This window comes from Aulonocara sp. 'chitande type north' Nkhata Bay, linkage group LG9, assembly GCF_057382095.1.
Source record: "Aulonocara sp. 'chitande type north' Nkhata Bay isolate Kocher_YH1m ecotype deep benthic linkage group LG9, A_spYH_male_GT1.1, whole genome shotgun sequence".
NCBI classification, from domain to species: Eukaryota; Metazoa; Chordata; class Actinopteri; order Cichliformes; family Cichlidae; genus Aulonocara; species Aulonocara sp. 'chitande type north' Nkhata Bay.
Window position 1 is genome coordinate 11,928,898 of NC_141352.1, and position 18,429 is coordinate 11,947,326.

The 18,429-nt window shown below is 39.9% G+C and overlaps 1 protein-coding gene across 4 annotated transcripts in view; it reads left to right on the plus strand.

Moving 5' to 3' along the window:
* LOC147321732 (phospholipase D1-like) overlaps positions 1 to 18,429 on the plus strand; it is a 52,976-nt gene that overhangs the window by 7,727 nt on the left and 26,820 nt on the right. For 2 of the 4 annotated variants that reach the window (XM_086305762.1, XM_086305763.1), the window contains exons 2-4: positions 17,194 to 17,364; positions 17,454 to 17,617; positions 18,289 to 18,428. In XM_086305762.1, the coding sequence (XP_086161888.1) occupies positions 17,226 to 17,364; positions 17,454 to 17,617; positions 18,289 to 18,428 (443 nt within the window). In that variant the 5' untranslated portion in view covers positions 17,194 to 17,225. Of the gene's footprint in view, positions 1 to 6,085; positions 6,318 to 17,193; positions 17,365 to 17,453; positions 17,618 to 18,288; position 18,429 lie in introns of those variants that run through there. The other 2 variants (XM_086305764.1, XM_086305761.1) reach the window with 2 other exon arrangements.

The following is an 18,429-nucleotide window of genomic DNA, read 5'->3' on the forward strand; positions in this document are numbered from 1 at the left end:
CAACACGCTGATTAATAAGACTCAAATCTAGTGACAGCGATCATAAACTCACCAGGAAATAGTTTAGTGAGGTCGTAAACCAGCCCAGAGGAAACGCTAAACCAGACAGTCTGCTGTTTGTTTGTGTGTTTGTTTTCTGGCTCTAAGCATTTAGCATTTATCAAACAGTGATAGTTATTTAAGTAATAATGGTGATCAGATGGTGCACACCTTCCAGTGTGTTCTGTTAAATCAGCTCAAACAGGCGCACGTTCACTCGTTTTTTAGCGTTTAGCAGGAAAAGAGGACGACCCGTGATAAATAAAAGGGAGCGACGTGTTAATAAAACTAGTCGACTGATGGACTCTGGCTCTGTGCTGCTGTTTAACTCAACTCTATCAGAAGATTAACAGGTTATCCTGCTTTATATGTGAGTGTTGTCTTCCTTGTCCAATTTGATTGACTTTAGTTTACAGAAGAACGACAGGACTGACACGTTTCTAAAGTCTGGCTTTTAGCCGATGGCTGTGAAGAAAGCAGGGTTAACATGTCGCTGTCTTTGGCTGCCTAAGAGGGGGAATTGAGTCAGCAGACAGTCCATCATTTTCCACAGAAATCTGTGGAAAATGATGGAAACTACAGACGGATAGAAAAAAAGGACTCTCTTCACCTACAGAGAGAGATTGGACAGATAACCTGTAACCTGCATAGTTTGTGGTTTTAAATCTGACCTCCTTTGAGACAAACGTCCACAATATCACTTCCTCCTATTCTGTCAAGCCCGGTTAAAACAGTCTGTTATTCTGATAAAAGCTGCAACATTTAAGGGTCATTCAGATAATCGGAGAATTCAGATCCATTATTTCATGCTGGCTGCAGGCTAATAAGACATGTTTCTTTTCCCAGCGATGTTTTCCAGCTCCTCCCAGGGATCCCGAGTTGTTCCTTTCAGACCAAAAAAGAAGAGCATAGAAACTCATGCATGGGTGGCAGATAAAAATGAGTGAAGTGCTCAGTGGGGGACTTGATGAGAGTTCATCAACAGTCTGAACCTATAGGAGAATTACTAAGGGTTAAAGTCACCTGACCCAGGCCTAACTTGAAGAGGAAAACCTAATCTTTAAAGGTGTCTGTCTCCTGATTGACGAAGAGTTTAAATTCAGTTCTGAGTCTAATGGGAGGCAGTGAAGAGAAGCTTATATGGAAGAAATTCGATCTCTCTTTGTAGTTCCTGTTAATACTCTTTACGGTTTGTAGAACAACTGACGGGTTTTCATGCCGTGTTTGGAACATGCTGATAATAAGAGAGCAGTGCAGTCCTGGACATGTGAGCAATGATGTGCGGCCCCGTGTTTATGCCATCTTTGCCTCTTTGTCCTTCCAGAAGGAAATGTTGCCCAGGTGTGTGTGCAGACCTGATCGGTGTGACAGGTGATGCAGCTGTCAGAGCTGACCACTAAGTGTCACTGTCGTGTTGTCTTCATTGTCATCGCATTTAGTGAACAGTTATGTTTCTCCTGCACTTTAAAGGCTTTCAGTAAAGTGTAATTATCACCATGTCCTGGGTCTGTGTATGTTAACAGTGTGATTTTATTACCTTGTGTGTTTTGTGTCTGAGTCATGGAGGAGCTGAGCTTCCTGCAACAGCTCTACCCAGTAATTACAGGATGACATGTGCATTGTGGAAGGAAATCACTTAAGCAGGTCATTGTTTTAGACCGCTGAGAGGCTCTGATTCCTAAAACGGAACTTTCCACATGCATGCTGGGAAGTCAGTGAAAGAACCGCTGCCTTATTTCAACATTTTGTTCTTTAAAACCATTAAAAGCAATAAAAAACAAAGAGAGAAATACAGAAACCAAAGGCAGCTGCAGCACATGAAATACCGTTATTGTCTTATTGTTAATTCAAAAGGAGTGACAAACCAAACCCTGCATGGTACACAGCCGTGAATTATTAAAGCCCCGTTGGAATTATCATTATTATTACATGCCCATGCATATGTGATGAGTTTTCCGGATTTTGGATATAAAAGAGATTTTATTGTCTTTAAATTAAAATAATATGATCCTTAAAAAAAATGTAGGGTCATTGTAGCCTGTTGGTAGTCTTGATGGCCGTCTGTGCTTCCTAATATCTGTCAAAGTTAACCCCGGCCTGTTCGTACAGTTGCTGGTGGGAATTATGAGAGCGTGACACATTAATGGCTCTATGTGACAGTGAACATGTTAATAAGGGGAAAATGTGTAACTTCCTTGTGTGTAGCTAACCACCAGTGCAGACTGTCCACCACCTAAAAAACAAACAAGAACTGCCTTATTGTCTGGAAACCCCACATGCTGACATTTCTTTCATCTTGCAATAACAAATTGAACTGTCAAATTAGAAGCGGCTGTTTTTGCTCAGATATGAATTCAGGTATGCTTTGGCCTCTCTACAAGTTAAGGCTGTGTTTCATCAAAGTGTTTCAGGGCGGAGCTGGGTGTCTTTAATGGCCTGTAAGATCAGCCAGGAACATCATCACCGTGTCAGCTAAGAGGAATAGTGGAGCCGGTTGTCGCCTAATGATCGTCTTTTACAAGGACGAGCTATCAGAGCATTGAGCGTCATCAGAAAATAGCAGCATGCGGTGCAGGGGCTGCTCTACACGCAGACCTGTTATCGTGCCAGGTGTTTGCCTTTGATGTAACTTGTTAATGACCTTTTTAAGGCAGATTGTGTTCAGTCGGTTTCTTATTTTAGGACCTTGTAGTTGGTTCATAAACATTCAAACATTCTTCTGTTTTCAGAGGCCTGGGTTTCACAAGATCATTTCACAGGATCCTGTGACTTTTCTCACTTTCTTCTTCTTCTTCTTTTTTCAGCAGCTGACATGACACCTCTGCAAGAGAGTGTTTCAGTGCAACGGCCGCCCTACATGCTTATTAAAAAGACGAGATTAAAATAGCTGCACGCTTTCCAGCGTTCAACATCATCCTATTAATACTGCAGCTGATTTTCTTTTTTTTTTAAAATTAATTTCAAAGCTACTTTCATAAGAATGTTTTTATCTGTCACCAAAATTACAATTCATGAAAAACAGATGGTTTGACTTTGAAGTCATGGTTTACTAATTCAGGGCTTAAAGTCAACATTTTCTGTTTAAAATACTTTGCTAAATCTACATTACCTAAAATACCATTAGAGTGTGAAGAAACAGCGGCTGTGATGTTATGTGTTGCTGAGATATCGACTAAAGTTGAACTGGGACGGGGCTGTAATCTCATGTAATACCATTTTAATCCACAAGATGGTACAGCGAGTCAGTGTAGCGTCCATCTTGCCCTGAGTTCAACCTGAGATATTCAAACATGGATATGGACCACGTTTGTTATTCATGTTAGCTGTGTTTTCATAGCGTTGTAACTTAAAAACTCCCCAAAAACAAACAGAATGATTAGAGACTGCAATAATCAACCTTGTGTGCAGCTGGTGGCGTCCTTCATAATCATTCTGCGACGGAAAATGCTTATCGGGCTGCACAGGAATCATTTTGTTGCAGTACCACTTAGGGCAGGGTGATATGGCCAAAAATATTTATCACGATGTACATTTGAAAATTTGCGATAACGATATAACTGACGATATAATTGACCAGACAAAATGCTTTACAACTCCACAACTTTATTAGTGCAAGAAAAACCCCATCAATGTATTTTCACTTAAACAAGCAGCTTTTTTATGTTCATTAAAGTTATATAAAAACGTAACAGTGCAAATTCCTCGCTGACAGTTTAACCAAAAGGCATTTCCAGTGGAAACTGGCCGACATATCCTCAACATAACCATGTAGAATATCCACAAAACGTATCCACACACAGTACGGTAATATTATGTTGAAGTACGTATCACTCCACGAGGCTCCCGACTACGGCAGCCATAATGTTTCAACAATCCATCAAGCGGTGCGGGTTCGTAGCTTAGCAAAGTCGTACGAAAACATTTTTTGGCAGATTTTTGAGCGCCGTGTGCCACATAAAATCGGTTTGGTAATAACGACGACCGCTTGCATGCTCTACCAAAAATAGTGCTTTGTTGTGTATCTGAGGGACGAAAGCTAAACCAGTTCCACACCACTGAAGTTGCAGCATTTTTACAAACCAGTTCTGGTTCATCTGTTTCATTCAACGATCTGCTTTCGCTCTTCTCATACTGCGTCACCGAAATGCTTTTTCCACCATGTGCGTATGAAAACAAAGGCACTGCGCATGCGCGTTTTACCCACATTCTTTCGCGATATTTCATTCTCTTATCATTGCCTAACATTATACTGATATTACCTGAATGGTATGATATGGCCCAGCCCTAGTACCACTACTTTTAGATTACCTCTATGTCACTATATAAACTCAGAATATTGTGTCATTGAGTCATTAGTTTGCTGTCAGCTATGTTTTATGTGCCCTTGATTCTCTAATTCTCTTAAGATAATCTATGAATGTCTTTTGGGTTATAAACTCTTAATCATTAACTTTAATCTGGATAAAACATTGTTTCTCATTCGGGCTTAAATAAATATTGATCAGCTCATAAAAAAAACTCAGGACTAAAATATATTAATTAGTGATGTGAGATTATAAAATACAGCGGGCAGGAAATGAATAACAAGCACCGTAATTTTAAGGACTAGTTTGTACATTTGGGGGTGGAAGTGACAGGCACCAGACTCCATAGAGAAATGCTGCAATTTAGGCTCAGGCTTCATACATCTTCCTGCCCAGCTTTGTGTGTGTGTGTGCGTCTGCGTGCGTGCGTGTGTTGCAGTGGCTCACATGTGGGTGGGAGTCTGAATGTTTTGGTCCTTTTCTGGAATGTCAAAAATGAGTCACTGCTTGTTCCGGTTGAAAGCTGCTCCGGCTTTCAACTTTACTCTCACTTAGTTCAAGAATTTTTATTATTTTTTAGCCTGAAACAATTTCTCATTCACTCAGAGAAAAATGTGACCGTGCAGGTGTCTGTGCTATCTTCTGAAGATGTCAAAAAAACAGATTTTTTTACAAACTCACACACATATTTCATTCACAATGGAAGAATACAGTGAAGCTGGTGTCATCCAAAAAATACTAGCATGTCCTACTAATGCACGCTCATTGACTGGCAGAGGTTTTGGAAAAGGACACACACACTACCCTAAGATGTATTTACAGCACAAACATCCACGTGTGTTGTGTAGCCATCGCCTTTAACATGACAGTTAATGCTTTGTAAAGCAGCAGAACTACAGCTTCAACCTAAACTGGTTCATTTCTCTGAAAGCTCAGTGTTCTGGTATAAACTGGGTTTTTCAGGTCAAAAGGGTGGAGCTGGATGTTATATTATAACCTGTGTTAACAAGGTGTGTCTTAACACAATAATAGGCTGTGCAGTGCAGATTTAGGTGTGGTGATTTTAGACGTTCAGACTTTAAAGAACTACATATGACAAAGAAAACCTTCATAAGCACCCTTCCTGGTTCAGGGGTGTCGAACTACAGGCCTCGAGAGCCGGTGTCCTGCAGGTTTTAGATAACACCCTGGTTCAACACACCTGAATCAAATGATTAGTTCATTACCAGGCCTCTGGAGAACTTCAAGAAATGTTTATCAGCTGTGATGGATCAAGGACACATCTAGAACCTGCAGGACACCGGCTCTCGAGGCCTGGAGTTCAACACCTGCACTGGTTCATTTTCATTCCCACTCCTGTGAGAAGAGTACAGAGAGTTGGCTCTCATCAAACGCTGCGTTGTTGAATTATGATTGAATTTTGTTTTTCTTTTAAAAAAGGCTTAGAGAGCTAACAATTAATTAATTGTCAACAATTTAAAACTTTCTGATTAAAAACTGATGGGCTTTTTCAGCTGTAGCCTGAATTGAAAAGGCAAAACGTGAAAATTATGTAATTTGGTTCTCATGTTAACTGTTTGGCCCTTTAATGCAAACTGGAATAAGAGCAGCCCTCTCATTGGCTACCAAGTGTCCCCCTGGCCAATACGATCTCTTCCCTCCCCCCTTTGTCCCACCCTCTTGAATCTCTCCCTTGTCCGTCTGCCTGGTTGTGGCACTCTGCTCTCAACCTGCAGACTGGCTGTCAGGATCGTGTGGAGGTGTGTGTGTGTGTGTGTGTGTGTGTGTGTACTGCACACCGCAGCGAGCGTGTGCATGAACGTGTGAACAGATTTAGAAGTGAAGTGGCAGCTTCTTTTTTCTTCTTCTGAGAGGAAGTGTATTTTCTCGCTGGGAAGAAAAGACATGATGATGATGATGGTTATAAAGACGTTAAAGATGATGATGGGTGTCCCTCGACCTCCGCGGGCTCAGGTCAGTGGATGCTGATACTCTGTAGAGCTGTTTTGTGGCATTTATGTGTGCGTGCTCCTCAGGATCCTCCTATTGTCACAAACAGCCTGTTTCTGGTTCCCAGTTTCCTCTCCATTTTTTGTTTGTTGCATGTTTTGTATGAGTTTTACACCCGGATGCAGCAGTGTTGTACTTCACTTCTAGTGCACCAGATTTGGTTGAGTAGCAGCTGAGGTTAAATGGCATCAGTGTATGTGTGCATCTGCGCTGTAAGAGGCTGCCAAACAGTCAATCCAAGAGTTTTTCATAGAGATCCACTCACATGTTGGCCGAATGTCAATAACTGGCTCATAAAGCTTTGTTAACTAATATCAGAGGCTAAAGTCTTTTTAGAATGTCGTTTCCTAATCGGAAAGTCAACAGTTCAGTGTTCGGCTTCTTTAGTCTGCATGGAGATGTATCCTTTAACAAGATACTGAACTGAATGCATTCATTAGAGTGTGTGAATGTTACAGAAGGTGCTTAATCAGGGAATAAAGTGCAGTATGAATGTGTGTGTGAACTTAAAGTGTGTATGCAAAATTACCACTGGGTTTATGAACCAGCAGGCTTCTGCAGCTCCATTTCTCTATTTAAGGAGACACGTTTACTTCCAGGTGAAGCAGTGAAAGTAGTGATGAGCTTGCACAAGCAGGAGAAAGTCAGACTGAGGAAACCAGGTGCAGCTTCTGAAATGTTTCTACCGGTGTGATGATATATTTGGGTTTATCTTTAGTCTGTGCAGCTGTGCTTTTTGGGCTGACAGAGACATCAATCTAAATGGAAAGAAAAAATGTGGAGGGACTGGACTTGTGATAGAAAAGTGAGAAAAGCTGTGAAGTTCGTGTTGGTGTTTGAATCCAGTTTGATCAGCAGTGTGACTCTGGTGGATAATTAGTGTATCCAGACCACCCAGCTCATCACTTACTGAACAGGCAGTTGACTCCTTGTCTTCTCCAACATATAATCTAAAAATAATATCATCCCCAATTACCTGCATTCATTTTACATTTAAGGTCCTTATTTTATACTATTTAGTTATTGAATCGTTTTCTCATTATTAAGTGTTTTTCTTCTCTTCTGACTTTAAGATAAGGTGAGCAATCACTCATTTCATTAAACTGAGTTTGTGAAAGCAGGATTAAAGCACATTTAAACTCCCCAGAGACTATTGTTTATCATGACTTGGCACAACAGAAACATGCTGTGTTTGTTTAGATTTGGTCCGATGGCTTATGTTCATCCTAATGCAAACCGTGATGAAGGTTGGGACTGAACTCAGTCCCTGCCTTTGTACAGACATCATGCATCTCACTGTCTGAAGCTGTCAGTCTACCAACTTTGTATTCATTCAACTTAAAGTAACTTTATTTGAATTGTTATGAAATTCCTTTAAGTTCAGGCTAGTTTCTGAGTGCAGATAACAAATATTTTAGGCAATCCTGACATTATTTTTTTCTTTAGCATAAGAGCTCTGATACATTCTAATATCATTTTAAATAACAAAGAACACTCTTATATTATCTGAGTAAAGTGTGTTTGTGTGAGAGAGGGCTCAGCATCCTGCCACCTGGCTGGCGAGTGATGCTGTGTGGGGGTAATGGGCCACACTGTACCCAATTAATGTGAGTGCTCAGTGGGCCAGACATAATGTATACACACATCCACACACACACTGTCTGCATTAATCAATTTAAAATACTCTTTTGTTATTTCCAAGGTCAACAGTGGGCCTTCAAGCCCAGTTTCCTCCCCTGATTCTGAGATTTATTACAATGCAGCTCCGGGCATGTCCTCACAAAACAGCCTTAAATGGAGAGGATTTATTCTGCAAGCCCCATTAATCTATAGTCTTATATTAACACAGAGCTCACTTTTAGTTCTAACCTACAGAGAGAAAACCTATAAATCTGCAGGTGGAGGCAGGTACAGACAAGCTGGGGAAGAAAGCAGCCAGTCTTATTGGTAATGTTGTTTTTAGGAGGTGGAGGAGACCAAAATTGGAGCAAAAACTGAGGAATTATAATAGTCAGATGGCCATAACTAGCACTACATATTAAAGATAAGATTGCTCTCGAACTGCTGAATATGTTTGCATGAAATAAAATACTCAGATCTTTTTAAAGTATTAATACAAAGAAAATGTAATGTGTCACTTCTTCAATAAACTGTATTTAAAACATTAAAATAACTTTATGAAAAACAAAGAGGTTAAGGTGGGTCTTCTTAGATATATTAATATCATAGGAATCATTATTAAAAGTAATCTGATACTTGTCTTTAATTTAGAAATGATCTAATATCTAAAAAATTATAAACATAATGACACATGATGACAAAAAACCACTGACATCAAGACAAGTCCTTACAATAACTTGTAAATAATGGATGGTTTTGCCCCAAATCCAGCACCCTGAGACAGGAATATGAAATGTTATATTTTTTTTATTTGGTTTGGAGTTGGGACTGTTCAAATTTACCGCCACTTTCAGATAAATGTCAGTGTAACATGGTTTTAAATTGCACTGTGACTGCAAACCTCTAAGTTTAATTAACTTCTGCTAACATTGATGTTACCAACATTGACATGTTGGTAACATCACCGTGCTGCCCCTGTTCAAGTTTATTTCAAGTATATTTCAACAGATTTGCCGTAACTTTTTCCTTGTGTGCTGAGTATTATTTTCAGATGAAGATTGTTAAATGGCTCCATAGTCAAAGTTGAACCAAAACTTTTTTAAATTCTGATATGGAAAAATTAAGGTTTAAACATCATAAAATAAAACGTTTTAATATTCTTGAAACCAGCGCAGCGAGTTAATTAGATGTTGATTGTTTTACTGGATATTTCAAACCCAGAACATGTCAGATTCAGTTCATATAGAAACTGAAAAGAAATGGCACACAGTACAAGTTTCAGCTCCTCTTTAATTTTTAGAAGTGAAGATTTCTTATTGTGTTATTCCTGCACAGACATGAGAGTGGATGAAAAATTTAGCAGGACTGAAGCCATTTCTGATTTTATTAAGTGTAAAAACTCTAGGCTAAAATTTTCTTTTATGCCATCACACCTCAGATTATTGATTTAATCTGACTGTAGGCCACTTTTCCTCACTTTAGTTAACCTCTCCTTTATTTCTTCCCCTCTTGTTCCATCCCTGCACCACCGGTTCCACCAGCAGCTATTGTTATTGAGACACACCTCAGATACACACTTTCAATCCGACTCTGATGGAGGAAAAAAACCCAGAAACACTCACGATCTTTGTTCCGTAGCTAGTTTGCATAATACATGCAGTGTACTGCGCGTGTGTATCTTTCTGTGAGGACTGTAACTTTCTTTGTTTGTGGTGTTATGGTTCAGTAAAGGCCACAGTATTTGCGTGAAATTTGCTTTTAGTTTGCAACTGAACATATAATTAAGAGTGTGTACTTTTTAACTCAGTAGTGTACTAAGGGGAAAGTCTAATATGCAGGATGTACTAGTAGAATCATGATGCTCTACCTTCTTAAGCTTTTTAAATTATTGGGGTGAAAGGTTAGTATCTAATAGCTAAATATAAGTGGTGACAAGGAAACATTGTATATGGACGTTTTGTTTACGTTGGTTTTAAACCAGTTTATCAAACAGCTCAGAGGCCTACTGATTGGTTGTCAACCCTCTGGCAACCTCTGTTGTCTGTAGGTATTCCCTAAGCAGTTGACAAGTTGTTGCTGTAGTCTGCTGGGTGAATTTAGCAGGGTCCTGTGGTTGGTAGTTTGCTTGGAAGATGTTGACTTGTCTGCTTGTCGGCATCTTCCACTTAAAAAGATTGTAAGAAGATTTTTGGGGCAGCACCTTTTTGCAACCCAGCGACTGCTAAACCCCAAGGTACACTTAATCTACTAACCCATGGTTGCCAAATGGTTGCAGACCAGTCTCCAGGCCTGTGTGACTGGTGCTAAATGAATAGGGATGGGTATCGTTTAGGTTTTATCCGATACCGGTGCCAAATCGGTATTTTTGAAACAGTGCTCGTGCTTAACGAATGGAGAACACAAACGTTGTCGTCTTATGTTTTTTTTATTTTTTTTTTTTTTTATTTTTATTTTTTAGCCGGATGGAGATCTTTGACTTTAAATTTTGTCACTGCCCTATGAATTTCGACCACTTTTTCTTTGGTCATTTTAGCCTTTTTGGCCAGAGTGAAGGATGTATCTGCCATCAAACATGAAGACAGCTGCATATAACTGCGACGGTGTTTGCTAGTTCACCCTACATGCATTAATTTAATAACATAGTTGGCCTACTCAACATAAATTACACACGAACAACATTAAGCTACTCGCCCGAGAAGAATGACGGCACGGATACCGGTACCCATTCCTATAAATGAACCAAGCTTTTCAGCCTGTGCAAGCTGTGCGTGAGCTTTGTATGGCTCCTGAAGTGGGGCTTCAGGGGGGTAAGGGTAAACAAAAGATTTGAGAACCATTGCTTTAAATGAGCAAAATTAAATACTTATTTTGGGGCTGAGTAAACAAAGTTTTTCAGCATCTTTTTAATGAGATTTGACAAGTGAGAGGTGATTCTGTACATGACTGCTAAAGGGAAAGCTAATTAACTTATTAGTACATAATTAGTACATAATATCTCAACATGCATACAGTTTATTAGACGTCTTCTCTTGAGACGGAAGTCACTGATTGCATTTCCATGTTCATAAAATTTGACTTCTGACTTCGTGTTGGAAGCCATTAGACGATAGTAAACTGTGGCAATAAAGAAAACTGTACAGAGTCAGCAGAAACACTCATGTCGTGGCAGTCAAACCACGATTTACTGGTAAATTAAGTGTTCAAAGTGTGCCAAGAAAACATTCCCCAGTCTATCTGTATTGTTGGCAACAGCATGGAGTCATCTTTTTAAAGCCCAATGACCCTGCTGTCTGCAGTCTCAGCATAAATGAAGTTTTGTTAGAAGTTTTTCTGTCCAGATTTAGTGAACCGATGCTCTTCACAACCTCCAGTTTCAGAAACCTGACACGGCCCTTTATTGTAGTCCATCCACCTCAAAGTTGGTGTGTTTGTGTGACGTGAATCAGTCAGGATTGTTTGATAACTATATAACGCTATAATATTTTTTTCTTTACAACATATTTTCAAACTGGAGATGAAATGTTTGGGTGGATGAAACCGACAAATTAGAAACAAAAATCTGCAACTACAGTAGAAATTCACAGCAGCAGAGGACCATAAACACCCACAAAACTCCATTCAATCTTAGTAATTAGAAAAAAGCTATTTTCACATTGAGAATGCACTGATGATCCACGATGATCTCAGTGTCCTTAAAAACTTTATGTGGGCGATCATAAATGCTCCAATAGTGGATCTTTATTTACCTCAGAGATCGACTGGAGACATGTTTATAACAAACATTATTGACAATATTTCTTTTTATATTTGCTCAGTTTCATTAATAATGGTTAATATCTGTCAGTTAAGCTGTTTTGACGGCTCTAACTGTGCAGCTGGTTGTTGTTCAGCGATATTAGTAAGTTACTGCTCAACATGTTGCATTTACAAAACATACTCTGGAAGCAGAAAAAATAGGATTTCGCTCAAATTTGGCACTTTGGGGTGATTTTTAAACCAAAATCAAATGAAACCTGCTCCAGTCTGGGATATGTGTACAGCATAAGTTACCATAGTGATCTAGCTCGATAAAAACAGAGCCAGCAACTTTGTGACACTAACCAGTCTGACTGTAAACTGGACATATCTCATTAACCCATAAATCTAGCTTTATAGTTGCACCCCTCCAGGCTCATGCATGACCCAAGTTGGTAACTTCAAAGTTGGTTACTTAATCTGCACTTCTCCTTTAGTAAGTTAGTGCTTAGTGACGGACAGTACAGTTTTTTCTGTTTGTGTGTGTGTGTGTGTGTGTGTGTTCGTGTTCGTGTTCGTGTTTGTGTTCCTTCTGACTCTGCAAATGACACTTCAGTGAGTCGTCGTCTTTCCTTCCCTTTCCTACTAGACTTTCAGTATGAAACAAGAAGCTTTGCTCATATTTCTCCTAATATTGCAAAGCAGCTGTTCAGACAGTTTTTCTAACTAAAAATGCAAAGGTCAGGGCTGGAGTGATAATTCCAACGTACTGATGGAGTTTGAATAGCAAATCATTATGTAACTCCTTCATGCTTTAGTTCTGTACTTGGCTGCTGTTTATTTTTTGTTATTGTTTATTTGTGGATAGTTTAATAGGGGGCTTTGTGTGAAATCCTCAAATTTAATAAAAAAGGATTTGGATTAAATCATTTATTTTAAAATGCATGATTTGTGTGTGTGTGTGTGTGTGTGTGTGTGTGCGTGTGTGTGTGTGTGTGTGTGTGTGTGTGTGTAAACTGTGATGGCTTGCGTGGCTGTGGGAGAGTTGGATTAACGGTTATTTAGCCAGATTTTTTTATCTGTGAATAAACATTGCAAGCAAAGAAATGCTCTTTGGGGTTCAGCGGGGTGTGGATTTCCTGCTTGTGTGGTTGTTCTTGGTGTTTTGTTGGCGCAGGAAGTGAAAGCAGACAGACCACAGTGAAACCAGTTCTGACTAAACCCAAACATAACCCATGTTCTTCCTAAGAATGAGCTGTTAGACTTTGTCCGGCAGGAATTGCATCATAATGTCAGAAATCTGACTCCTGCGTGGTTTATTTTTTTAAATAGAGAACAGTAATGAAGCACAATCTTATTATCGACTGTATTTCTGCTGCCTCTTAGAATGTGCTACCTTTAGATAGACGTGTTTTTAGTCAAACATGATGACAGTTTTACAAATAAGCTTCACACCAGAGACCTTGACGGACCTAAATGTGTGATATCACTGGTTTAATGTTTCTGTTAAAATATAAGCAGAGATGAGGTGAAAGTGAATTAAAAATATTTTTCTTTCTTTGGGTTAAATTTAAAAGGGGAAGTCCTCTGCAATCTGAAGGTATCCAATTAATAAACATATCGTAAATCTAAGATCAATCTTTGTTAGATTTGACTATTAAAATTGTTGTTTATGAACAGAGAAAAGAGAAGAAAGAAAAAAGAAGGAAATCGTGGACCCGGAATTCTTTGCAGTTTATTTAATGTTTTGTTTTGGTTTTTGGTTTTTTTGGGTTTTTTTTGAAGGCCAGCCAGGAAGTTGGTTAGCATTGCCTTGGTTCCTTTGATTGAAAGAAAATACCTTTTTTGCAATAATAAAGAAGTTTATCAGTAACATATTATTTGCAACTTAACTGAGATCTTCCTAAAAGCAAAGCACTAACGTTAAACTATAAACTACACCGCATGATGTCAGCATAACCACGAATAACTTCCTATTTTTAGCGTGATGACACTGAAAATGTCTCACAATATAAAAGCTTCATAATTGACAGCTGAGATTTTTACTTAAGCTTCATATTTTTAAGCTCGTCTTAACCCCAGACCTTATTTCAGATGAGTCGGCGTCAAACTTGTCCATTAAAACACATTAAAAACAAGGAAGCTGTGTAGTTATTTCCTGCTTTTAAGCCTCCTCTGCATCACCCTGGAGATGCCCACAAAATGTAATGACGTACAGCATTGAGTTTGAAGTAGAAGCTGGTTCAGGATGATCAATAAAAATGATGGACAGTAAATCAAGCCGTCCATTTTCTTCAAGTTATCTATTTAACAGCCACATTTAACAGGGTGAGAGGTTGGCTGCACCCTGGGCACGTCTGTAGCCTGTCACAGGGCCACCACAGAGACGACTATTCATGCTGAGAAAACAGGAAAATATAAATCAATGAATCTCCAAAAAGTTGATTCTGTTCATCTGGACGCAGCGTTCTGTGGGAGAAACGTTTCGTCACTCATCCAAGTGACTTCTTCAGTCTCAGCTGACTGCAGGTTTCCCCAACCTTATAAACAGTACATTTGCATAATGACTTAAACCAGCCCACTGAGGGAACAATGGACCGGGAGGTCAGTTCCTTAATCATAATTATGCAAACACCGGGTCTCTGTGGCTTTTAAACCCCAAAACACGCTGCGCCAAAAACTCTGTTACTCTGTTAAGTACCAGGAGAATTGCCAGGATTTATACATCGGGGAAACCAAACAACCTCTGGCGAAGCGGATGGCACAACACAGAAGAGCTACCTCGTCAGGCCAGGACTCTGCAGTCTATTCACACCTACAGGCCAGTGGACACTCAAGGATGAGGATGTACACATCCTGGACAGGGAGGAATGCTGGTTTGAGGGCGGAGTCAAGGAGGCCATTTACATGAAAAGGGAAAGACCATCTCTGAATCAAGGAGGGAGCCTAAGGGTACATCTTTCGCCATCTTACAATGCTGTGATTGCAGCCATTCCCCAACTCTCTGTGAATGGTACTCATGGCCATTGATCAGTGAGTTTTGGTCAGTGATTGTTGATCAATGGTCATGAGAATTTGCATAATTATGATTAAGGAACTGACCCCCCAGCCCATTGTTCCCTCAGTGGGCTGGTTTCAGTCATTATGCAAATGTAGTGTTTATAATATTTGGGGAAACCTGCAGTCAGCTGAGACTGAAGAAGTCACTTGGATGAGTGACGAAACGTTTCTCCCACAGAACGCTACGTCCAGATGAACAGAATCAACTTTTGGAGATTCCTGGATGATTGAGAATGCATCACGACGATAAATCAATGAAAGCATATAAAGAGCTAACTTGAGTTTTTTGAGCCCGTTTTCGCCGTCTGACTAAGATGTGTCCGGGACACCACCTTGTTATTTCAGGAGGCACCGGGGCAGACCCAGAACACACGGGGAGATCATGTTTCTGTGCTGCCTTGGGAACACCTCTGCCTCCTCCCCTCCCCCCCCGCCTGGAAGAGCTGGAGGAGGGGCTGGTAATAGGGAGGTCTTGGCATCTCTGCTTGGACTGCTGCCTCCAAAACCTGGACCCATTAAGCATCAGAAAATGGATGGATGTCATATGTATCATAGTAAAGCAAGGTGCTGGGTATATTAAAAGCTATGGAGACTGTGAGAATTCATTAGGGGCTCCTGTGGTGGTTCTGGAGGTCAATGTCAACTAGTGTTTAATTCTTATTTGCTCACATGAAAACTGTATACAATTCAGCACACATCAAGATATTTATAGAATTACAGCATGCTGAAAGATTTACGGCATCTTTCAGTTCAATGTTTGAGTTTTATAGCCCACAACGATACTATTTTTCATTCTTATTGAACAAATCTCATTTTAGGCAGCAAGCAGACACAGTTGGAACATGAGTTGGGGGTCAGTGTTCAGCCTGAGGATGTGGTGGAGACCAAAAGTTGAGCTAAAAGAGAGAAAATATCTGATTTTGATTCGTGTGACCTAAACCCAACAGTTAATCTGTCATCATTGCTAAAATGTTTGCAAAAAAATCTGTGGGACAATCCCAAAAGGTTGATTCTGTTCATCTGGACGTAGCATTACATCCAAATGCACAGAATCAACTTTTCGGGATGTCCTTCCCTGGATAATTGAGCATGCATCAAGACTGTGGAACAATCCTCTGACCACAGGCTGATCATCTGATAAAATTAAGTTCACACTTCACCTGAAAGATCTTTAAACATTACAACTTTAATCTAAGTGGGCTTTACTCAGCTCCAAACGGCAGATAGATGGAACCTGGATATGATAATGTGGATGTTTATATCAGTGATGTCAGTCAGGATTTCAGGATTGCCACACGGTAAAGCATTGCTTTACTTCAGAAACCTTTTCTCGTGCTTTCTTATAAGCGCTCTTATCCATTTTTTAACCTCTATACACATCTTTTCTTTTCCTGGATTCCTCTTTAATCCCCTTTCTTGTACTACAGCCTACCGGTCCATTCTCCTCCTCCTTTATTCTCCCGCAGCGGCAGTTAACCTCACATAAGACACTAATCCACTCATGAATGAAGAGGATTCACTGGAGAGGATTTTCACACAAACTGACCCAGAAACATGAATGTGAAGAGAAATGCTGTGCGTGGGTGAAACACACCAGTGAGCTTGTCATGTTGGCTGGATGACTCATCCAAAATTTGGGATGTGGACCGGGAATTTTGCATAATTCCAATTAAGAAATTCACCTGAAGTTCTTTTCAGGCAACATGAAATGATCCATTTAATGAACTGAACTGACCGTCAGACAGGAACTGTAATGGGTTTAGAGCGCTCTGATGTTGGTCGCTGTGCTGCCGTTAATGATACCCTGACATTTTGCCTATTTGCACTACTCTGCCTGGTTTACACTCAATGTCACTTACCCATTATATTGTATATTATATAGCTTTCTTGTTATATGTAAAATTGTATTTATTTAAATTTTTACTTTTTAATTATTTTACTTGCATTTTTTAATCACTTTTATATTTAAATATATTTAAATGTTCATTTGCTATTTATCTAGGGATTGAAGAGTAACGCAATTTCTATTCTCCGTATGTCCTGTACATGTGGCAGAATCGACAAATAAAGTTGACTTTGACTTTGACTTTGACATTTCTTTTCAGTGCACAAGCAGCGAGTGGTTACATGTTGACTCTGAGATCAAATGTTTCTCTGTTGGTTTAGACCAGACTCAAGGCTTCCTGATTATTTTTCCCCCACAGCAACTGAACCTGAAGTCTGTAATAAGCAATTAATGTCAGATAAAGAGTTTTAAAAACACATCAGAACAGGATTCTTAGAGCTAGTTTTATCCACAGAGACGGTTGCTTTTAAAATCTAAAAGTTTAATTGGCACATTCTGATCTGTTTTACTCTAGATGACCACATCCAGTTTTGTTCCTTATCTTTGACTTAACCACCATATTCCCTCATTACCTGCCAGGTGAGCCCCGGGCTCCAGACTGAGTGCTAGCCATGCTGCAGCAGATTGAGCCATCGTCCAGCACCCTGCAGCTGGTTGCCAGTGATATGAGCGACATCATGGACAATCTGGACACCCGCGATCTCGATTTAGGCGATGGAGATTATGACACGACAGACACCAATGCACCTGGTACCTGCCATCACTGCACTCTGTACAGGTGTTTCTCTACTTGTTGTGTAAGCGATTTGTTTGTGTAACTGTTTATATTTTTTCAATAGCAGAGGGTTTGCCTTTTAAAGAGATTTACAACACAGTGGGTTTCAAGGAGACAGAGGCCAAAGTCTACCTTTCCTCTCCCATCACTGTCAAAATCCTGGAGGTGGAGCGTTTCACCTCAGTTCAGGACCGCTTCAACCTCACCACGCAGAGGAGCGTCAACAAGGTGAAGAGCTTTTTGTCACTGTAGGGAAGAAAATGCATTTAGTCGTACACTATACATGAAACATGGAGGTAGCCACTGTGACGTCACAGTTTGAGCCAGAAGGGACTATATTTGTAGAAGAGGATGGTGTGCTAAGCTGCAGCTAGATGGTTAGCAAGCTGCATCTGTATATTGTGTGGATGCAACACAGGCACAGATACCTGCTGATTAGGGCTAAGCAAGAAACTGGGTACCAGAGTTTTACTTACCAATACTGTAACATAGGTGATGGTTTTTACCTCCCAACAAGGCACAATATATGTCCATTAAAATGCTCTTAAAAGCACCAGCAGTAAAAATGCACTGAAAAGGTCCATTTTAGTAACTTGATGTAGCTGAGGTTGGGTGTAGCAGCAGCTGAGATGGCATCTACAGTCATGGATAAAGCAGAAGAAGTCATTATTCCAGTGTCCCAGGGAAACTTTTAGCTGCTTAGGAAAACCAGGTGACTCGATTACTTAAAGATTCCAACAACGTAGTAAAAGTTGGCAGTTTATCAACCAGAAACAAAAGAAATGATGTCAAAATTTTAGACTAAATCCCAAACTTTATTCTAATCCCATTTATTTGATGAGCTTTTTGAAATGATAAACACTGAATGTAAATAACTGGAGGCCCTGCTGTGTGTGCAGTCAATGCCAGCTGTGTATAAAATTGAGATGAAACATGGAGAGTTTACATGGTTGGTGAAGAGGAAGGAGAAGCACTTCATCGATCTCCACAGAGAACTGAGAACATACAAGACCTTCATGAAGATTCCACTTCCACGCAGG